The sequence below is a fragment of the Oreochromis aureus genome, linkage group 8 (genome assembly GCF_013358895.1).
Source record: "Oreochromis aureus strain Israel breed Guangdong linkage group 8, ZZ_aureus, whole genome shotgun sequence".
Classification (NCBI taxonomy): Eukaryota; Metazoa; Chordata; class Actinopteri; order Cichliformes; family Cichlidae; genus Oreochromis; species Oreochromis aureus.
This window is the reverse complement of record NC_052949.1, coordinates 31,227,906-31,247,242: the sequence shown is the minus strand read 5'-3', so window position 1 is coordinate 31,247,242 and position 19,337 is coordinate 31,227,906. Positions and strand designations below refer to the sequence as shown.

Here is a 19,337-nt window from a genome sequence, read left to right as displayed (position 1 = left end):
GTAAGTTTTGCACATGCGTGGTACTGATCAGGTTTCCGGTACGGATTGGGCAGTGACACCCACCGCTCTGCATTTAATCTCTGTCTCTCTTCCCCAGTGTGTCTTCATCTTGTCTTTCTCAGATGGCCCCGCCCCTCCCTGAGCCTGGTTCTGCTGAAGTTTTCTTCCTGTTGAAAGGGAGTTTTTCCTTCCCACTGTCGCCAAAATTCTTGCTCAAATCGGGGTCATATGACTGTTTTCTCTATTTTCTTTGCATTATTGCAGGGTCGCCGGCCTCGAGGCAGACCGAAAAAAAGGTGGATGGACAAAATCAAGGAAGACATTAAGACCGTCAACCAATGTTCCCTCTAAGCTGCGCACGTGCACAATTGCGCACTGCTGGCACGGTCTCTGCGCACAGAAAATCTGCGTTGCACACAAAAAAAAAAATCTAACCTGAATTGAAATTAAAATTAAAACTTTAATTTCTGTTTTGCAGTGTTAGTCAGTGAGTGACTGGCTGCTCCCATATTGTATTAGAACGATGCCACCTTATTCCATAGTCCAGCCAATGATGCGATTCACATTCGTATATACGCAGCCAATCAACGTCGCTGACAGGCTATGACAGCGTCCTTATGTGCCGACACCGGTGTTTTAGCGAGCAAAGCGGCGTGGCTGATGTGCAGTGAAGCCACATTAATGACAACGTGTACAACCATTGGAGATGTGAGCAGGACAGACGGAACAACTGACGGAAAAAGTGTGGACTTTATACCAGTTTTTAAATTGTGTTGATCGGCCACGTAAAACCAGAGTTATGATAAAAATATCTGCAATGTTTGGTTTTCTTCCTGAATACTATCGTTGTTTATATTTACTGCGGGAAGAAACGGTAAAAACGGCGTTTTATAAGGAAAACGCTCGAAAGCACTCTCCACCTGTGAGCAAAAACAAAACCAACCCCCCCTCCCCCACCTTTTCCTATTCGTCCAAAAAAGTACCGTGTCGACCAATCAAAACATGATATGGCAACGTGGCATCTAGTTGTTAAGAAACGGGGGGAAGTTTTAGGAGTGACGGCGGTGTTCTGAGATGTGAGAGATTTGAGACGTTTAGCGCAAATCTTGTGTAGTTACCTACCTCTGTTTCTAGAGGTAGAAACAGCAGTGATACATCTCCTGTTGTCAGGCCTGCAGGTATCAGGCTGTTGTTCTCCTTTACCTCATAGGGGACAGAAATTAAGTTTTGGCACAAAAATAATAATAACAAATAATTTGTGTGGCATCAGATTTGATGCAGAACAGCTGATTGTTCTGTAAATAGTTTGAAATGTTTATTTAAAAACGCCTTGGCTGCATTAAAAAAAAAAAAAAGCTGCAAAAAACTTTGTTGTTTGCCAAACTGAGTTACTTTTTTGAAGTAGTAACTATGTTTTTAAGCATCATACCTCTCCTACCAGGAAAATGTTAAAATGGGAACGTTTCGATATAAAAATATATCAGCGAGACTTTCTGTCCTGGTCGTTGTGTCCTTGGCCAAGACACTTTACCCTACCGCCTACTGGTGTTGGCCAGAGGGGCCGATGGCGCGATATGGCAGCCTCGCCTCTGTCAGTCTGCCCCAGGGCAGCTGTGGCTACAACCGTAGCTTGCTTCCACCAGTGTATGAATGTGAGCGTGAATGAATAATGGCATTGTAAAGCGCTTTGGGTGCCTTGAAAAGCGCTATATAAATCCAATCCATTATTATTATTATTATAAAAGACTGTAGTGAAAAACAGTATGAACATAATTCAGCACTGTATTTATTACAGTGCTGATGTTATAGCACAGGGCCATTTCTCTAAGTAATGCTTTACATTAAAGGTGCTAGCACCTATGTTTTTTTTAACCATTACTGAAATCATTTATATGCTTTTGACCTGTCCAATACATGCTAAATAGACACAGTGGAGGTAATCATGCCCAGTGACACGTCGACATGGACTGAGCCAGGAATTAAATGACTGAGCTTCCACCATCTTACACACACAGACTGCTCGTGGAATGGACGTATTATTTAAATAATAGCATTTTATTCATTTATTATTTATGTTGTTAGTCATTGTTTGCTTAAATTTCTAAAACAGAATTAAAGAATTTAAATTTAGCATGACCTATAGGTGGGATATGGTGGACCCTTTATTTATTGATTCTTGGGCAGAGGCTCAAACATCTGGGCCACAACTGTCTAAAGTATGTTAAGAACAATTTGTAGTAAAGCAGATAAACAGCAGAAACACGCACTGCCTTGTTTTAGTCTTGTTTCAGTCTCTAACCACATGCAGTAGAGGCAGTCCACCAAATCAATCAAGCAAATAAAGCTGCATCATCTTAAACTCTATAAAATCACTTTATACAAACTGCTACGAGAGTTACTTTTACATTAAAGTTCATACAGTGAATTCATACAAGCCCTGCATCACCTCAGTTCCAAGACTGGAGAATAAATTATGTTGTATACAGAACCCACAACAAACTGATCCATATCAATTTATAGTCATATTCAAAGTGAACAAAGCTTGCTGCTGGCCATTGATAGGTAACATATTTCTGACTTGCTGTCACTTGGATCTGGAGCTGTGCTGGTTTGACCAGAATACGAACAGAGATTTTTAACTAAAATAAAAAAGCAGGTCAGCTCCTTGGCTGGCACTAACACACATGCCACAGGTCTAATGTCTCAGAAGGTTACAGTGAGCTAATAATCTCTAGTGAGCTAGACTACATTAGCAACATTTTTGACAGTATTTAGAGAACAAATAAAAATGAGCAGACGATTTATAAGCCACAGTAACATCCCTGTGTTATCAGAAGACTTTGCTATTCAGTTACTGTCCTCTCTCAGTGTGTCTTAGGTACTGTTGTTGTTCGTGGTGGTGAAAAGCTTGGTGCTTATTCAGCTCTCAAAGATGTTTCTAAAGCCATCACACATCCATCTCTGTAGCAATCTCTCAGCATCATTATTCAATAAATATTCATGCAGTTGTTAAATATTTTGACCAAACAAGGTGGATGGAACTATCTTCTTGTTATTTGACTGAAGGTACTGAAATATCTGGTAACTAAAATGTTGCCTTCTTTTTTAAGAGTGAGAAGCAACAAGATAAGAAGATTGGACTGTGCCATGATCAGCTGCACTTTTAAATGTTTTATTATTATTTAATTGTTTATTTATTATCATTAGTAGTAATATTGATGTATTCATTTATCATCATTATGATGAACATCATAAATCATGACCATATACATATTAAAGCAGGGGGCAGGAAGAAAACCACAGTTTCATAATAACATTGTGAGAAACAGCCTCTGTTGTTCCTACATGTGCATACGTGTAATTATTGCCTCCAGAGAACACGAGGAGTCATGAAACATGAAGTATTGGTGTATAAGCTTTTTGTTGTTTCTATTAGAGACATTCAGCAGTAATGGGATACCTCCGACCTCCTGGGCACTGTGGCAACAATCAGTAGACTCTGAACGGTTCTCATTTTGCAATGGTTGACACAGCTCTTCCTCCATACTGTGTTAGAAAATCAATTCATGCTGAGTTTAGATTAAAAAAAAACATACCCCACTCTTCCACTCACCTTTCAGGTTTCATAATGCAACACTTTCTTTTACCTTTTCTGATGCAGTTTCAGCTCCTTGAGGGGCAGGGACAGAGTAGGGTCAGGTTTGAGTCCATCTAAGTCAATATGAAACTAAACTCCTGTTCATGGACGGGAACCGGACAAGGCCCCAGCAAATGTGAACATATATAAAAGCAAAAGTCTTAGCAGTTTGCTGGTTTGGAGCTTTCAGGTGTGTTAACATAATGCCACAGTCTTTCAGGCAGTGGGTGTCCCAGCAAATTCACCCCAAGTTCAGAGTGCTGAGATAAACTGCATAAAACCCACTTCTCAGACTCTAACGTGTAACATGGTAACTGAGGCCTGTAAAGTTCAAGATTAGAAAAAGACCAAGTATTGGTTGTTTGTCGTGGTTACCAGAAGAAAGTCTCTTCTCTCTAAAAATAACAGGACAGCATGGTTTGGGTGTGCAGAGTTTCATCTGAACAAACTACAAGACTTCTGAAACAAAGTGATTTGGACAGATGAGACTGAAGTGTACCAGATGTCAGCACAGCGGGGGACAGTTTGTAGCATCTGGGCATGTTATATTCATTGAATTAACTATGAACTCCTTGGTATACTAAAGCACTCTAGAGTCAAAGCTGAGGCATCTCTGCAACAGCTAATACTTAAAGTGGGTCATGCAACAGTTGCAAAGAGTTAATGAAATGAAAAAAAAAAGTGTTGCAATCCCCGTCAAAGCCCAGACCTTGACAGAACTTAAAATACTGTTGCTGGACTTAAAGAGAGCATTAATGAATGCCCACAAACCTCAATGAACTGAAGCAACATCATGAAGAACAGTGGGTCAAAATTCCTCCACAACAAAGTGATATACTTGTAAAGACATACAGAAAAAAAAACAGTTATTGCTGCTAAAGGAGATTCTACAGGCTGTTGAATCATGGGGTGTACTTGGTTTTTCACAGGAATGCACAGAGTCCTGGGAAAATGTTGTTGTTACATTTTACATACACACAGTAACATTGTAACTTATGTAAGTTCTCCAGGCCTCTTACAGGACATTCAAAGCTCTTCATTAGGTGTTTACTGCCATTTGTTCCATTATCTGTCGAGATTGCCCCAGACTGCTGAAACATTGTTGAGGTTGTTTGGGTTAATCATTCCTGCTGCTGCTGATTTTCAGTCTAGTTCCTGTATAATTTGGTATACCTCAGCCTTTTCTCGCTGGTTCCTTCCTTAAAAATGGCTGCCACTGAAAAGCACCCACTCTAATTCTGATGAGCTTTCAGAGAATAGTACATGGATCAGCTGATCATTTCTCAGGTCTTGTGTCAAGCCTTTGCCTTTGCTTTGCTATTTCTGAAGGACATGATGTTCAGACACTGTTCATCTATTTTTTAAATTTTTTTTTGGTCTTTTTTTTGTCCTCTATTTGTCCAGTTTCCTCAAATATCTTGACACACCATGTCAACATATCCTAAGATTTCAGCTAACAGCTCTTGGAAATCACCTGGTTGGCACAAAAATACAATTTTATGCCTGTCAAACTGTGTTATGTTTGAGTGACTTAAATAAACAGTGGTTGGAGACTGCTGTGTGACCAAAATTATTGTAAAAGTGAGTAATCAACTAACAAAATCCCAACCTTTGACATGGTTGGTTTAATGACAGGGACCAGGTTTGAGTGCATCAAGATGGCCATAAACAGGAAAACAGTGACAATAAGATGATATCAGTTTGCTATTAGTTTTTAGTTGAACTGGTTCAAGCAAACATTGTGATACTGCAGCAATTTACTTTAATACATCGAAAATCTGTTGCCACTCGCATCATTGTACTGCTGTTTTCTTAGTGTAGTGTACTATAGTGTCATATTTTTTCTGTCTTTCTTGAAACTGTCAGCATTTTTCACATTAAATATTAAAGTGAAGTGGCCCAGCTGGTCACAGAGTGCTAAATGGATGGGAAATTTAATTCTGGCATAATAAACTGTTTGTATCTTTTTATTTGACTAAGAGTGTCTGAAGATAAAAGCACGAGACTGTGAATACTGCACATATTCATTTAACTAATCCTAACATATTATACATTTAGACATTAAAGGTTACATTTAATCTAACACCTTTTTTATTAAGATCCTCTGTTGAGTCCAGTTCGGTTCTGCACTGTTCTGCGCTGAGTATGTAGTGTAAGTCAGGCTTGGCACTAAATGCGCTAAATAAAGAGACAGAGCCAAGGTTTGGGCACTGTGGTCACAGCTTTCAGCCAGCCACCCAAAGCCACCCCCCTCACTCCAAATACATAAATACTTTTACACACACACAGCGGGTGCAAAAAGACACAAGCTTTCCTGGGTTACATTTAATGCAATTTACAGTAAACTGTTTGCCAAAAAACGTTGTTTGTTTCCGTATTTGAGCCCATTAAAGAAGACTGACTGAGACTAGTTACAACATGTGCATCTCTCTAAATTTAAAAGAGTTTTCCTTTGAATTTATCTTTGCCAGTCTGTTTGAGAAAGATTACAGTCAGTCTGAGCTGCAGTGAGACAAGATGCTTCCCATCCAGTAACCTATATACCTGTCTCGTGTCCAACAGTGGCTACCTACAGGTGGAGTCTGCATTTCTGTTCACAATCAGTCAGTGACAGCAAAAACACACAATCACTCAGCAGCCTAACCCTAACCCTGGGTACTGAGACTTTAAACAAACAATTTCTCTGAAAATGGTCAAGGTACAAGAACTGGACTGAAAATATGTGAAAAAGCAGCTCAAAGAAAAACTCTGAAAGGTCTTGAGAATGCCTGGAGAATTAGCTCAGGACCACTTTAAAAACGAAAAAAAAGTCTGGCCCCTTGGAAGCACAACAGACAGAAAAGAGGGAAGGCTCAAGACATTTGCACAGTAATGAACATATGGATATAGGAGTATATAGGAGTATATAGGAGTCTAGGTAAACGGATTTAAACTGGCACCAAAGGCCATTCAGAGGAGTCACAGGGCAAAACAAATGTTTCTTTGAATTTCATTAAAGTCTAGTTTTTGGTCAGCTTGGTCCACATCAGCTAATATTGTCTTTGTTCAACTTTTTCAATCCAAACATTCAAATCAACACATTGTTATTTACAACAATAAGTACAGTACATCAATAAATGACATCAGTAAATGTTTACAGTCCGTAAACAGGGAAGCAGTTTTAAGATGATTCTTGCATGTCAGAGTTACATCTGCCAACTGGAAGCATCTTGCTGTGAGTTTTTCATGAAGGGGGTGAAAGCTGATTTTAGCTGATTTGAGTTTTTGCTTTTTATGCCTGTGGCAAAGGAAAGGGGGGCCTGTCTCCCTCTTTTCTAGTAGGGAGTGAAGCGACTGCACCCTCCTCTGTAAAGGCTAGCCTGCAACATCAAAGATGAAAAGCTCCAATCAGTATTCAGTAAAGAATCATTATCTATCTATCTATCTATCTATCTATCTATCTATCTATCTATCTATCTATCTATCTATCTATCTATCTATCTATCTATCTATCTATCTATCTATCTGTCTGTCTGTCTGTCTGTCTGTCTGTCCGTTTGTCTTGTTTCCCTGTTTTGTCCATAGTAAATTTGTGAAGAACATTTATATACACTGTAGCTTTAAAATGTATTTTATGTGAAAAATTAGATTTATTGTTTGGATTGTGATAATTGATAATTTTCTGCAGTAGGTTGACAGATACACAATAGATTACACATTCGATTCAATTTTATTTTCATAGCTCTGAATCACAACAGCAATTTCCTAAAGTTATTGTATAATGTAAGGTAAAAACCCTACAATAATACAAAGAAAAGAGAGAAAACTCCAACAATCTCCTATGAGCAACTGCTTTGGCAACAGTGGGAAGAAAAAACTCCCTTTTAACAGGAAGCAGGCTTAGAGAGGGGTGGAGATTTCTTCCTGTTCTGCTGTGACCGGTTGGGGTTACGGCATGATTACTGTATGGTCATACCTCATATATTTATTGCTGTTTGTAACATGATTTGCTGTGTAAACTCAAAAATATCAATTAGTGCCATGGTAGCAAGCAAACGCTGAGACAGTCCATGAAACATTACAGTTTTTCTCAGTCGCTTTGGTGCTTTTCTCAGATCAGAATGAAAATTCTCAAAACCATTAGTGCAACCTCCACAACATTTAGTCATTTGTGCACATCATAGTAGCAATGTCTCCTTCTGAACAAATTGCAAATGCTCTTGGACATGTATCAGTTGCTTTCATACAATTCTCTGCTGTCGACAACATTATCATGTCAGTCAAAATGAACTCTACTTTTGGATGCTGAATAGTCATTCCCAATAAAAGTAATAGTCTTCATTTCATTGCTTGAGTCATTACATACAAAATTGTTGAATTAGTTTTCAAATTCTGTCAAGCAAATTTTATACCTTTTTAAATTATTTTCTCCTTGAAATGTCCCTGAAATTGAACAATTTCTCTCAGGTGAACTTCAGCTTTCACTGACGAAGAGGTGTGTGAAGAATTAGTTGTAACCAATGACAAGACACTTGTTCACAGTCACTCATGGATCAATCCCATGAACCCTCAATTGGCAAGCCTATATGAACCGAGCAGGACATGGTGTGTACCATTTCTACAATTCTGTGACACAGAAATGGAAGGTCAGCATCGTGGAAGAGGGGTGAGGATGTGGGGGGGACAAAACAGGGGAAGAGGGAGAAGACGCCAAATAAATAGGCAGATTCCTAATGAAATTAGGGCAACACTTGTTGGCCATGTTGTCAATCACGGCCTCACAATGGATGGCGCTGGTCGGAGGGTGCAACCAAATGTTGGAAGAACCACTGTGAATTCAATCATTCAAACATTTCGTAGGGAGAAGAGGTATGTATAGTATTGGACATAATATCTCATGTTTAGTGTACATTACTGTAATTTTACTGTAATCTGCACCACAAAGGACTGAAAGACAGCCTCGCAGAGGTGGAAGAGGGCCCCTTTTTACCCCGCAGCAAGAGGAAGCCATTTGTGCAATGGTGATTGCAAACAATGCAAGAAAGTTGAAAGAAATTCAAAGCGCTCTCATAGAGGATAACGATGTATTTGGCAATATTGGATCTGTGTCAATTACAACAATTGACAGAGTGCTCAAGAGAAAAGAAATGTGCAGGAAACAATTGTACAAAGTGCCATTTGAACCCAACAGTGAAAGAGTGAAGGAGATCCGTCACCAGTATGTACGGGTAAAACATGTCTTCTATGTATACTCTAATGTTCAGCACTGTAAACTGTTTTACTTTGTGCAGTTTCATGGAGTAGAATAGCAATTCTGTATATGTATTCACAGAAAATACAAAATGCATTATGTTACACAGGAAAAGTTGTTACATTTCTCTCTCTCTCTCTCTCTCTAAAGCATGTACTGGAGCTGGAAGCCAGGGAACCACTGCACACATTCATATACGTTGATGAGGCGGGTTTCAGTCTGGCCATAGGCAGAAGGCATGGAAGAAATCGCATTGGACAGAGAGCAACCACTGATGTCCCAGGCCAGTGCGGAGGGAATGTTACAATGTGTGCAGCCATCTCAGACAATGGCATCCTCACCCATACTCCCCTTCTTGGTCCATACAATACACAATATCTCCTGACTTTTTTAAACACTCTTCACAGGGACAAAATCCCTGAGAATGACAGGGGTAGAGGCCAACTCAACAAGTATGTTGTTGTTTGGGATAATGTCTGTTTTCACCACTCACATCTGCTCAGACAGTGGTTTGCAGCACATGACAGAATGCTGGTTGAATATCTCTCTCCCTACTCCCCATTCCTTAATCCGATAGAGGAGTTTTCTCTGCCTGGAGGTGGAAGGTTTATGACATGCTTTCACATGCGCAAATGGCCCTGCTAGCAGCCATGGATGCAGCATGTGACGACATCACAGCAGAGTCATGCAGAGGGTGGATTCGCCACTCCAGGAGATACTTTCCTTGCTGCATTGGAAGGCATGATATCTGTTGTGATGTAGATGAAAATATGTGGCCAGACAGACAGGAATATCTGGATGTGCCAGAATGATTTACATATGTTCAGTTACAATATGTACTGTTGTAGGGCTGGGCGATATGGCCTAAAATCGATATCACGGTATAATTTGAAGCATGTGCGGTAACGATATTTATCGCGATATATTCTTTTCTTCTGTATAACGTATTTTACACACTATAAGGCGCACCTAAAATTCTTTAATTTTCTCAGAAATTGACAGTGTGCCTTATGTATGAATTCTGGTTGTGCTTACTGACCTCGAACTGATTTCATGTGGTAAAATTTTAATGTGGTAGCATTAATGAATCAATGGTACGGAAGAGGAGGAAGCGCAGTTTTTGGCTTTCCCCATATTCCAAAAGTGCTTTGTCTCTTTGCTATTACTGTCACCCGGCATAATTTGCAGATGATGTTGCTTGCAGCCGCTGCGATGCTTTCCACCAAAACAGGCGCAGCTTGATGACACCATCAACATGTGCTATCGCGGTAGAGCAGTATAGTCAAAATCTCTACCGTTGGCCAAATTCATATCGTTTCTACTGTATACCGTTGTATTGTTCACATTTGTGCACAGACCGAAAGGGTGTTTCTTATGTTTATTCTAAATAAGTGACTGTAGAGTATTTTTATTTGGCACAATGTTGTAGAATTACAAACAGCCTACACAGTAGAAATGTGAAACATACATATTCAGTGTCTTGTACTCACTTACTTCCCTAACTACAGGAATGTCTAACTTTACTGTAGATTTTACTGTAAATGGCTGTACAAAAAGTGTATAGTGCTGTCTTGAGCATTTTCAGGTGGTGTCACCGAGTTCTGACCTCTTTTTGCATTGGAAAACACTGAGAGAATACTGTACACTGTCATTATGAAAACATGACAAAGCCATTTGACTGTCTTGTTCATTAAGATGGAGTCACGACTTCTCATTTTGTCACACTGGCAGTTTCATTGACATGAATACTTGCTTTTCAGAAATGGATTATCGATTTTGAGCAAGTGACCTGCTTTTGCAGGTTATCCACTAGGTTTTGCAGTTTGCACCAATTGTTTAGAGAAATACACTAACTGCTGTGCAAATGTTAATAGTGACATGAGAAAAGCACCAAATCGACCGAGAAAACTGTAAACATTTGTCGTAGGCTCTGAGGTTTGTATTATAGGCTCTGGAGTCTTGTGAAAAAGTACTTACAGCATATATTTAAAAAATACTTAACTATGATATCACAAAAACTATTACTGCATTAATTCTTCAATCTTAAATATGATCAACCTATCTCTAATAATCAGCTATGTACCACAGGCCTTCAAGCTGGCTGTAGTTAAACCTTTACTTAAAAAGCATCTCTAGACCCAGCTGTCTTAGCTAATTATAGACCAATCTCTAACCTTCCTTTCATATCAAACATCCTTGAAAGAGTAGTTGTCAAACAGCTAACAGATCATCTGCCGAGGAATGGCTTATTTGAAGAGTTTCAGTCAGGTTTCAGAGCTCATCACAGCACAGAAACAGCTTTAGTGAAGGTTACAAATGATCTTCTTATGGCCTCTGACAGTGGACTCATCTCTGTGCTTGTCCTGCTAGACCTCAGTGCTGCGTTTGATACTGTCGACCATAATATCCTATTAGAGCGATTAGAACATGCTGTAGGTATTACAGGTACTGCACTGCAGTGGTTTGTATCATATCTATCTAATAGACTCCAATTTGTGCATGTAAATGGAGAGTCCTCTTCACACACTGAGGTTAGTTATGGTGTTCCACAGGGTTCAGTGCTAGGACCAATTCTGTTTACATTATACATGCTTCCCTTAGGCAGCATCATTAGAAGACATAGCATAAATTTTCACTGCTATGCAGATGACACGCAGCTCTATCTATCCATGAAGCCAGGTAACACACACCAATTAGTTAAACTGCAGGGATGTCTTAAAGACATAAAGACCTGGATGGCCACTAACTTTCTGCTTCTTAATTCAGATCAAACTGAGGTTATTGTACTCGGCCCTGAAAATCTTAGAAATATGGTGTCTAACCAGATTCTTACTCTGGATAGCATTACCTTGGCCTCCAGTAATGCTGTGAGGAACCTTGAGTCATTTTTGACCAGGACATGTCCTTCAACGCACATATTAAACAAATATGTAAGACTGCTTTCTTCCATTTGTGCAACATCTCTAAAGTTAGAAATATCCTGTCTCAGAGTGATGCTGAAAAACTAGTTCATGCATTTATTACTTCCAGGCTGGACTACTGTAATTCTTTATTATCAGGATGTCCTAAAACTCCCTGAAAAGCCTTCAGCTGATCCAAAATGCTGCAGCAAGAGTCCTGACAGGGACTAGAAAGAGAAAGCAGATTTCTCCTGTTTTGGCTTCCTTCATTGGCTTCCTGTTAAATCCAGAATTGAATTCAAAATCCTGCTCCTCACATACAAGGTCTTAAATAATCAGGCCCCATCTTATCTTAATGACCTTGTAGTACCATATCACCCTATTAGAGCACTTCGCTCTCACACTGCAGGCCTACTTGTTGTTCCTAGAGTATTTAAAAGTAGAATGGGAGGCAGAGCCTTCAGTTTTCAGGCCCCTCTTCTGTGGAACCAGCTTCCAGTTTGGATTCAGGAGACAGACACTATCTCTACTTTCAAGATTAGGCTTCAAACTTTCCTTTTTGCTAAAGCATATAGTTAGGGCTGGACCAGGTGACCCTGAATCCTCCCTTAGTTATGCTGCAATAGACGTAGGCTGCCGGGGATTCCCATGATGCATTGAGTTTTTCCTTTCCAGTCACCTTTCTCACTCACTATGTGTTAACAGACCTCTCTGCATCGAATCATATCTGTTATTAATCTCTGTCTCTCTTCCACAGCATGTCTTTTCTGCCGGAGGTTTCTTCCTGTTAAAAGGGAGTTTTTCCTTCCCACTGTCGCCAAAGTGCTTGCTCATAGGGGGTCATATGATTGTTGGGTTTTTCTCTGTATTTATTATTGTGCTATCTATTGTACAATATAAAGCACCTTGAGGCGACTTTTGTTGTGATTTGGCGCTATATAAATAAAATTGAATTGAGTTGAATTGACATTTGTTCAGTAGGCTCAGCTCTCTTTTACTGTGAAAATGTTTCCCACTTTAAAACAATAGTTTGGATCAGATCTATTCATACAAACTGACAACACTGTAGATTTAGTTAGAGGGGGAGCTCATAACAGTGTGAGAGAATTATTTCTTTAAACTCATTTATAATTTTATTGTAATTTAACAGCAAGGACACAGCTGTCAAATATGCTGATGATGTCATAAACGTGCCCTCATTAGCTCTTTCCCAGTTGATCTGTGGCCCACTTGTTTATATTTTTTTAATAAATTTGACACATTTATTTGGATTATTTGTCATAATTTGTGTTATAGAGTTAGGAAACAATGTATAAATCAAAACTGATGTTACCTTACTGTAAAATATGGATTTCCAATGTTATTTTTTGAGTAAGTAAGTAAGTAAAATTTACTTATATAGGCCATTTCACAGATAAAAATCACAAAGTGCCTCACAATCAAACCAGAAATACAAACAAAATAATATAAAACAGTGAAAAAATTAATCAAAAGCTCATTTGTATAAAAATGTCTTCAGCTTCTTTTTTTGACCATCTTATTAGTTTAAATCTACTGTTACAGGTTATCTGTGTTTGTCGGCGGACTTGGTGCATGTCTAATAAGAGGTTTAAAATATGCTGATGCAGGACACAAAGGCAAACGTCACAAAGAAGAATGCATCATCCATCTGCAGTGCATACAAGAGTAGTCTTCAAAAAGACGAGCACTGAAGAATATTTGTAATTAATGACTAATGAAGGCAAACATGAAATGCACCAGCACTAACAAACAAGATGGCCGAACAAACAGAGTGTTCACAACCCTTTATAAAACATCATCCAACTGGTAGACAAACAAACAAACACAGAGGCTCGTCTTCAGTGCTCGATACAAAATGATAACAACCTGACAGGAGGGACATTTACCAGGTGATGCTGCTCAAAACCACTTTCATCACATCTGTGGGGTTTTTTCATACATTAAGATCGATATGATGTGCTTACAATGCAGTTAAACAAACAAACAAAAAACAACCTAAATAAACAGTCAAAAGTTTGAAAAAGATCCAAAACATATCAATGTGAAGAATTCATCTCATGAAGAGATTCACACCACCATTAACAAGCTGGACGTCAGTCACCTGCATAAAGCTGAATAAAGACTAAAGACAACTGAAACTGATATCGGCCAATGCTACAAATCTCAATGCTGTCACTGTGGTGTACCCATTCTTTATCCAAGAGATCATTTTATTCTATATTTGTGGATAGAAAGCAGTATGGTTAAGAGAGCTTACTGCATGACAGCATTGTTAAACTTGGGTTATAGCTGATGAAGCAGAAACACAAATGAAGCTCATATTTCTATTTTTCTGACAGTATTTGAGATCTGTGTTATTCTAGTTGGAGCTTGTTTGTCAGACTTCACACAGCTTCATCTGAAGAGAGTGTATATCCTTACTCCTTCATCAGTTTCAGACTGACATATAAAATCTGTGACACATATATTATTATTATTATGGTAAATAAAGAAAGGTAAAACATTTGATTTGGCTAGCTAAGTAAAAGAGCTTCTTACATTTCCAGTTCAGGGTTTTCAAGCTTGTGAAAGATTTCCTCACTGCTTGTGCCACGTCTGTTATTTAAATTCAACATTTGCTGGATTTGAATGAAATGTCTCTCATGACTCTGTAGTAAACCACACACAGAGTTACTAATCCAGTCCTGCCTACAAAAAATGACAATTTTCTAAAAGAATAGAAAAAAACTTGCTTGTCAAAATGATCTCATTGTTTATTAGGATCCTCTTTATGTGTAAACCACTACATAATGAGTGGATTCATTAGAATATAATATTTCCTATATTAGATTTATTATCTTGTTTGCTGTATTAGATTTTGTCTGCACCAGCACTCAGTGTCAAGTCTGATCTATGAGCAGCACCAGAAAGTACGTTCACCTCCAGCTAACAGAAGCTCACATTCAGCTTCATATTCTCCTCCTTTTCTCTCTCGTGTTGAAGCGTGTGCTGCGTAGTTCATACTGACTGACACAAAACAAAGAAAGGAGAAATTTCTGGTGCTCTCTGGATTGTTCTACATTGCTTTTTTTTCATCTTTGAAGTTTGAGAGAAGCTAACTAAAGACAATGAGACTTTCTCACCTAAGAAAGTGACATACATTCAAATAAAACACAACTGATTTCTCCAAAACAAACAAAGCTGAACTTTCTGGTTTTCTGAAATGTGATCTTCCAAGAGAATAAGAAATCAGTAAAAATAAAATCTTTTGTTGGAGAGCTTCTGAAACTCTTAAACTTTCATGTGAACTATTGATGTACTGGTTTTTTTGTTCATATAAATATTCACAGGTGTATATAACGATCTCCAATAATATGTATGGTTGGTGTGTCATACAGTATATTTCAAAGACAGTGTGTGGATGTTGCATCAGTCTACTGTAATATTCTAGTATGGGGCAGTAATGAGCAGTGAGGAAACAGGGAGCAGACTTACCATAGTGCCCACACTGTATGTGGCTGCAGGACCAATCGTGTGGTGATAGGGGTCTGCGGTTGCATAGACTCTGCCGTAACTACATAAAAGGAAGTAGGAAGAATGAGCTTTTATTAAAATGCAGTATAAATGTACAGTCGTTTAAGAAACTGCTGCAAAACAAAGATTATAAACATATTTTAAAGATGGAAGGTGAAAGACAAAAATTAAAGTTTGATAATAACAATATTAGCTGGGACTCTATCCCAACTCTCATGCCCGCCACCACCTGGGACGTGCTTTGCTTGCTTGTTATTCTCCCTCATCTGTCAAAGTGTTGCTCTGATGCAGTGGCCTTTACACCAAAGATTATTTCACCTGGTTTGTTAAAATGTGACAAAGTACCTGAGCTCAAAGACACAAGCCTCAATATAGAATGGCGTGCACGACAGTTTGTCATAGACTGAAGCGCTGCAAGTGTGTGCTTATTAAAACGTTTTTTGAGTATTCAGTTAAAGTACTCAAAGAAAAATGCTAGACCTTATAAATACCCGTCTACAATGGCAATAATAAGGAATGGTTTGCAGCTTTCACTTAGCTGCATTAAGGCAGTGCTGAATCGACTCGCTGGGCCAGGTGAGACCTGGAGTTCCAACTCTCACTGGTGTTATATTGTGTATGTATCTCGCTACCTTTGAAAAATAGCTCAGAAGGAATGTAAAGCAGTACCAGTCTTTTCTGATTGGGAATTCAGTCAGAAAATATTGTTAGCATTCTCAACTTCAACTGTCAAAGAGTAATTATTTTGAGTCTACTTATTTGATCATACTCAGAGAGTCATAAGCATACCACCATGAATATCTTGGAGCCACTTATTTTAACTGAGATCTATAATCATTTTCACTAATCAATCACACTAAAGGCTGGCAGGCCATGTAATGAAAATTACGCTTCTCTCAAAACTGATGTTTTAAACATGAGGGCAGCATTGGATTTGTTTGATCTCCAGCATGAACGGGAAGAAAGGCTACAGAAATATGTCCGTGTAGCATCTCAGTCATCAAGATCATGTAATCTACAGAGCTTGAACATACCAGCTGGATTTCTTTCACCTCTCATCCAAGAGGCTTCTTCATTTCTAAAAACCCCGGTATGTAACCCCAGGTGAAGGTTAAGTCAGGTAAGTCATCACATGAGCCAATGAAAAGAAGGTGTGGGTCATTACCATTGCTGCAAGTTACAGTTGAAACCATTGTGAAACCTTGCCCCACCCAATCATGTGAACTATTGAGGTCTGGTGGTAGGCGTCAAGGTTTGAGTGGAGGTTGAAATGCCTGAGAAGGAATCTTTAGACTGCATTGAGACTACACCATATGTGGCTGATAGATGGTGCTGTAGACCACCTCTTCTTTTCAATGATGGGCGTTCATAGTGGACGTAGATCTTTTACTCCTCTTTCAAACCTTGCATGCTTCATCTGTCAGTCTGCCCCAGGGCAGCTGTGGCTACAACCGTAGCTTGCCTCCACCAGTGTATGAATGTGAGCGTGAATGAATAATGGCATTGTAAAGTGCTTTGGGTGCCTTGAAAAGCGCTATATAAATCCAATCCATTATTATCTTTGAAAGAGTGACTTTTGACCTTTGATTTTTCCAGTGTAGAGGTCTGAGCACTTCTTGATGCACTGCACAGCAAACACTGTGTGGCTTAGATGATTTTGACGGTTTTGGTTGAGGGTGTGGCTTAGTCTGAGGTGCACTGGGATTTCATGCTCAAATTCACCTGAGTTTCTCTGACAAAGCATTTACACAAGGAATGATGATGTTGTTCAGTTTGTCATTTTTCCCTGGTTGGTGTTTCTTTTACAGCAGGGATGCAAATCTTTAGGTGACGGCCAAGCAGGATGGGGCTGAAGGTAAAGCCCCCCCAAGAGTTTTTTTTAAAAAATTCAGTTGTTTATTGAAGTTATGCAAAAAATAAAATGAAATGTACAGTATTTGATGGCTTCCTTTGTTCTTAGACTCATATATACAGTAGTCTGGATGACCGCCATCACTTCAAGTTCTTTTTCTACACATAAGTATGAAAAAAAAAAATAAAGAAAAAGAAGAGAAAACAAAACAAAACACACAAACAAAGAAACATACGTACAGACAGATATAGTATGTAACTATATACATCCAGAGAGGGGGCAACTGAAAAGCCAACACTTTCAGTAGCAGATGGTGACATAGCATTAGTACATGTTATTATCAAAAACAAAATAAGCAAACAAAAATTTACCCAACCATTCCTTCAATGATGAATATCAGCGATATCTGGCCTTATAGGACTCATATAGCGGAGCCATTTTCCCCAGTGTTTTACAAATTTCTCATACTCAAAATTCACTAAAAATGTAATCTTTTCCATCTTGTAAATTTCAAAAGTTACATCAGTCCAGCTGTTTAATGTTGGTGGATCCTGTGTCAGCCATCTTTTAGTCAGTGCCTTTTTACTTGCAGCCAGCATCACATCAGGTAAGTATTTATCTATACCCTTTATGTCTGAGGGTATGTACCCCAAAAATATGGATTTAAAATCAAAGGGTAAATATGTACCAAATATGTTTTGCAGCACTTTATGGACTTCTCTCCAATAGTTCTTAATATTCTTACAATCCCAAAAATATATGGTAGTGGTGTGCTGTTTCGTAGCCATAGCTCCTCCAACATTCACAACTTCCTTCATCATAATGCGCCTTTATAGCTGGGGTGATGAAAAAACCAGCGAAACTTTTCCAGCAGAATTCCTTCCATACATGTGATTTTGTACTTCCAATGAAAAGAACAGATGTTCTGCCATTCCTCTTCTGTAATTGCCTGACCTCCCTCTTTCTCCCATCTTTCTTTTATATACTTTGTTGAATAATTGCTGAGATCATGAAGACTTTTGTATATTTGTGAGATTACCTTTCTTAGTTTCTGACTTATAAGCATTTACAAAGAGTTGGATAAGAGTTGGCCTCGCTGTAGTGTGTGTTTGGTTTTTGATGCTTCGGGTGTAGAAGTTTCTTAACTGCAGGTATCTATAGTGGTCTTGGTTTTCTAAATGAAACATTTGCTTTAAAGTTTGAAAACTCATGATTTCATCCTCCTTTACTATACCACATATCGATGTAATTCCTTTATCTATCCAGTTTTTAAAACTAGGGTCCATTTGATTTGGTGTAAATTCCGAATCGTATGCACACCATTTTAATATTTTTATATCCTTCTCCAGCTAATTTTTTTTTACCACCATTTTCCAGACCCCTAGTGTGGCCTTTACCAAGGGATTTCTTATTTTGGAAATGTAGTCCTGTAGATTTTTATCCGCTAGGACTGCCTGTATATGCAAATTGGATATTGTTTTGCTTTCAATTTCCTTCCATGCTGCTATATATGAGGGATCGCACCAGTGCAACATGGCCCTAATCATTGCTGAAGTATAGTATTTTTTTAAACATGGTAGGCCCCAGCCGCCGTTCTCTTTACGCAGTTGCAATGTTTTGTATCGTATTCTGGGTCGTCTCCCTTGCCATATGAATCTAGAAATCGTTTTATCCCATTCAATGAAGTCTTTTTGATTAATCTGGAGTAGGAGGGTCTGAAACAGATATAGAAATCTTGGTAAAACATTAATTTGGATGGTTTCTATTCTAGAGCTTATGCTCAGACATGGGATAGATTCCATTTTGTAAGATCCTCTTTGACCCTTTGATATAAATGGTTATAGTTTTTGTCAAATAGTCTACTTGTATCTTTAGTAAGTGTTACCCCCAGGTATTTAATTGAGTCTGTGTTCCATTTCAATGGATGTGTTTGTTTGAGCTTTTCAGATGGACTATAATTGTAGGGAAGGGCTTCAGTTTTATTTAGATTCAGTCTGTATCCTGTCATTGGGCCAATGTTTTTAAGACAGTTCATTACCTCCGGCAGAGACTCCTCAGGTGTTTTTAGGAATAAGAGTACATCATCGGCATAGCATGCTATTTTATGTTCCACATCATTTATTGCAATACCTACGATTTTTCTGTTTTGCCTAATATGTTGGGCAAGTGGCTCCAGGAAAATAT

General features: G+C 38.7%; 1 protein-coding gene across 3 annotated transcripts in view; it reads right to left on the bottom strand.

Annotated features, from left to right (window-relative positions):
* Nucleotides 1-19,337, bottom strand: part of rbfox3a (RNA binding fox-1 homolog 3a) — a 194,624-nt gene that overhangs the window by 8,616 nt on the left and 166,671 nt on the right. For 2 of the 3 annotated variants that reach the window (XM_039616278.1, XM_039616279.1), the window contains exon 11: nucleotides 15,263-15,341. In XM_039616278.1, coding sequence (XP_039472212.1) covers nucleotides 15,263-15,341 — 79 coding nt within the window. Of the gene's footprint in view, nucleotides 1-1,625; nucleotides 6,997-15,262; nucleotides 15,342-19,337 lie in introns of those variants that run through there. The other variant, XM_039616280.1, reaches the window with a different exon arrangement.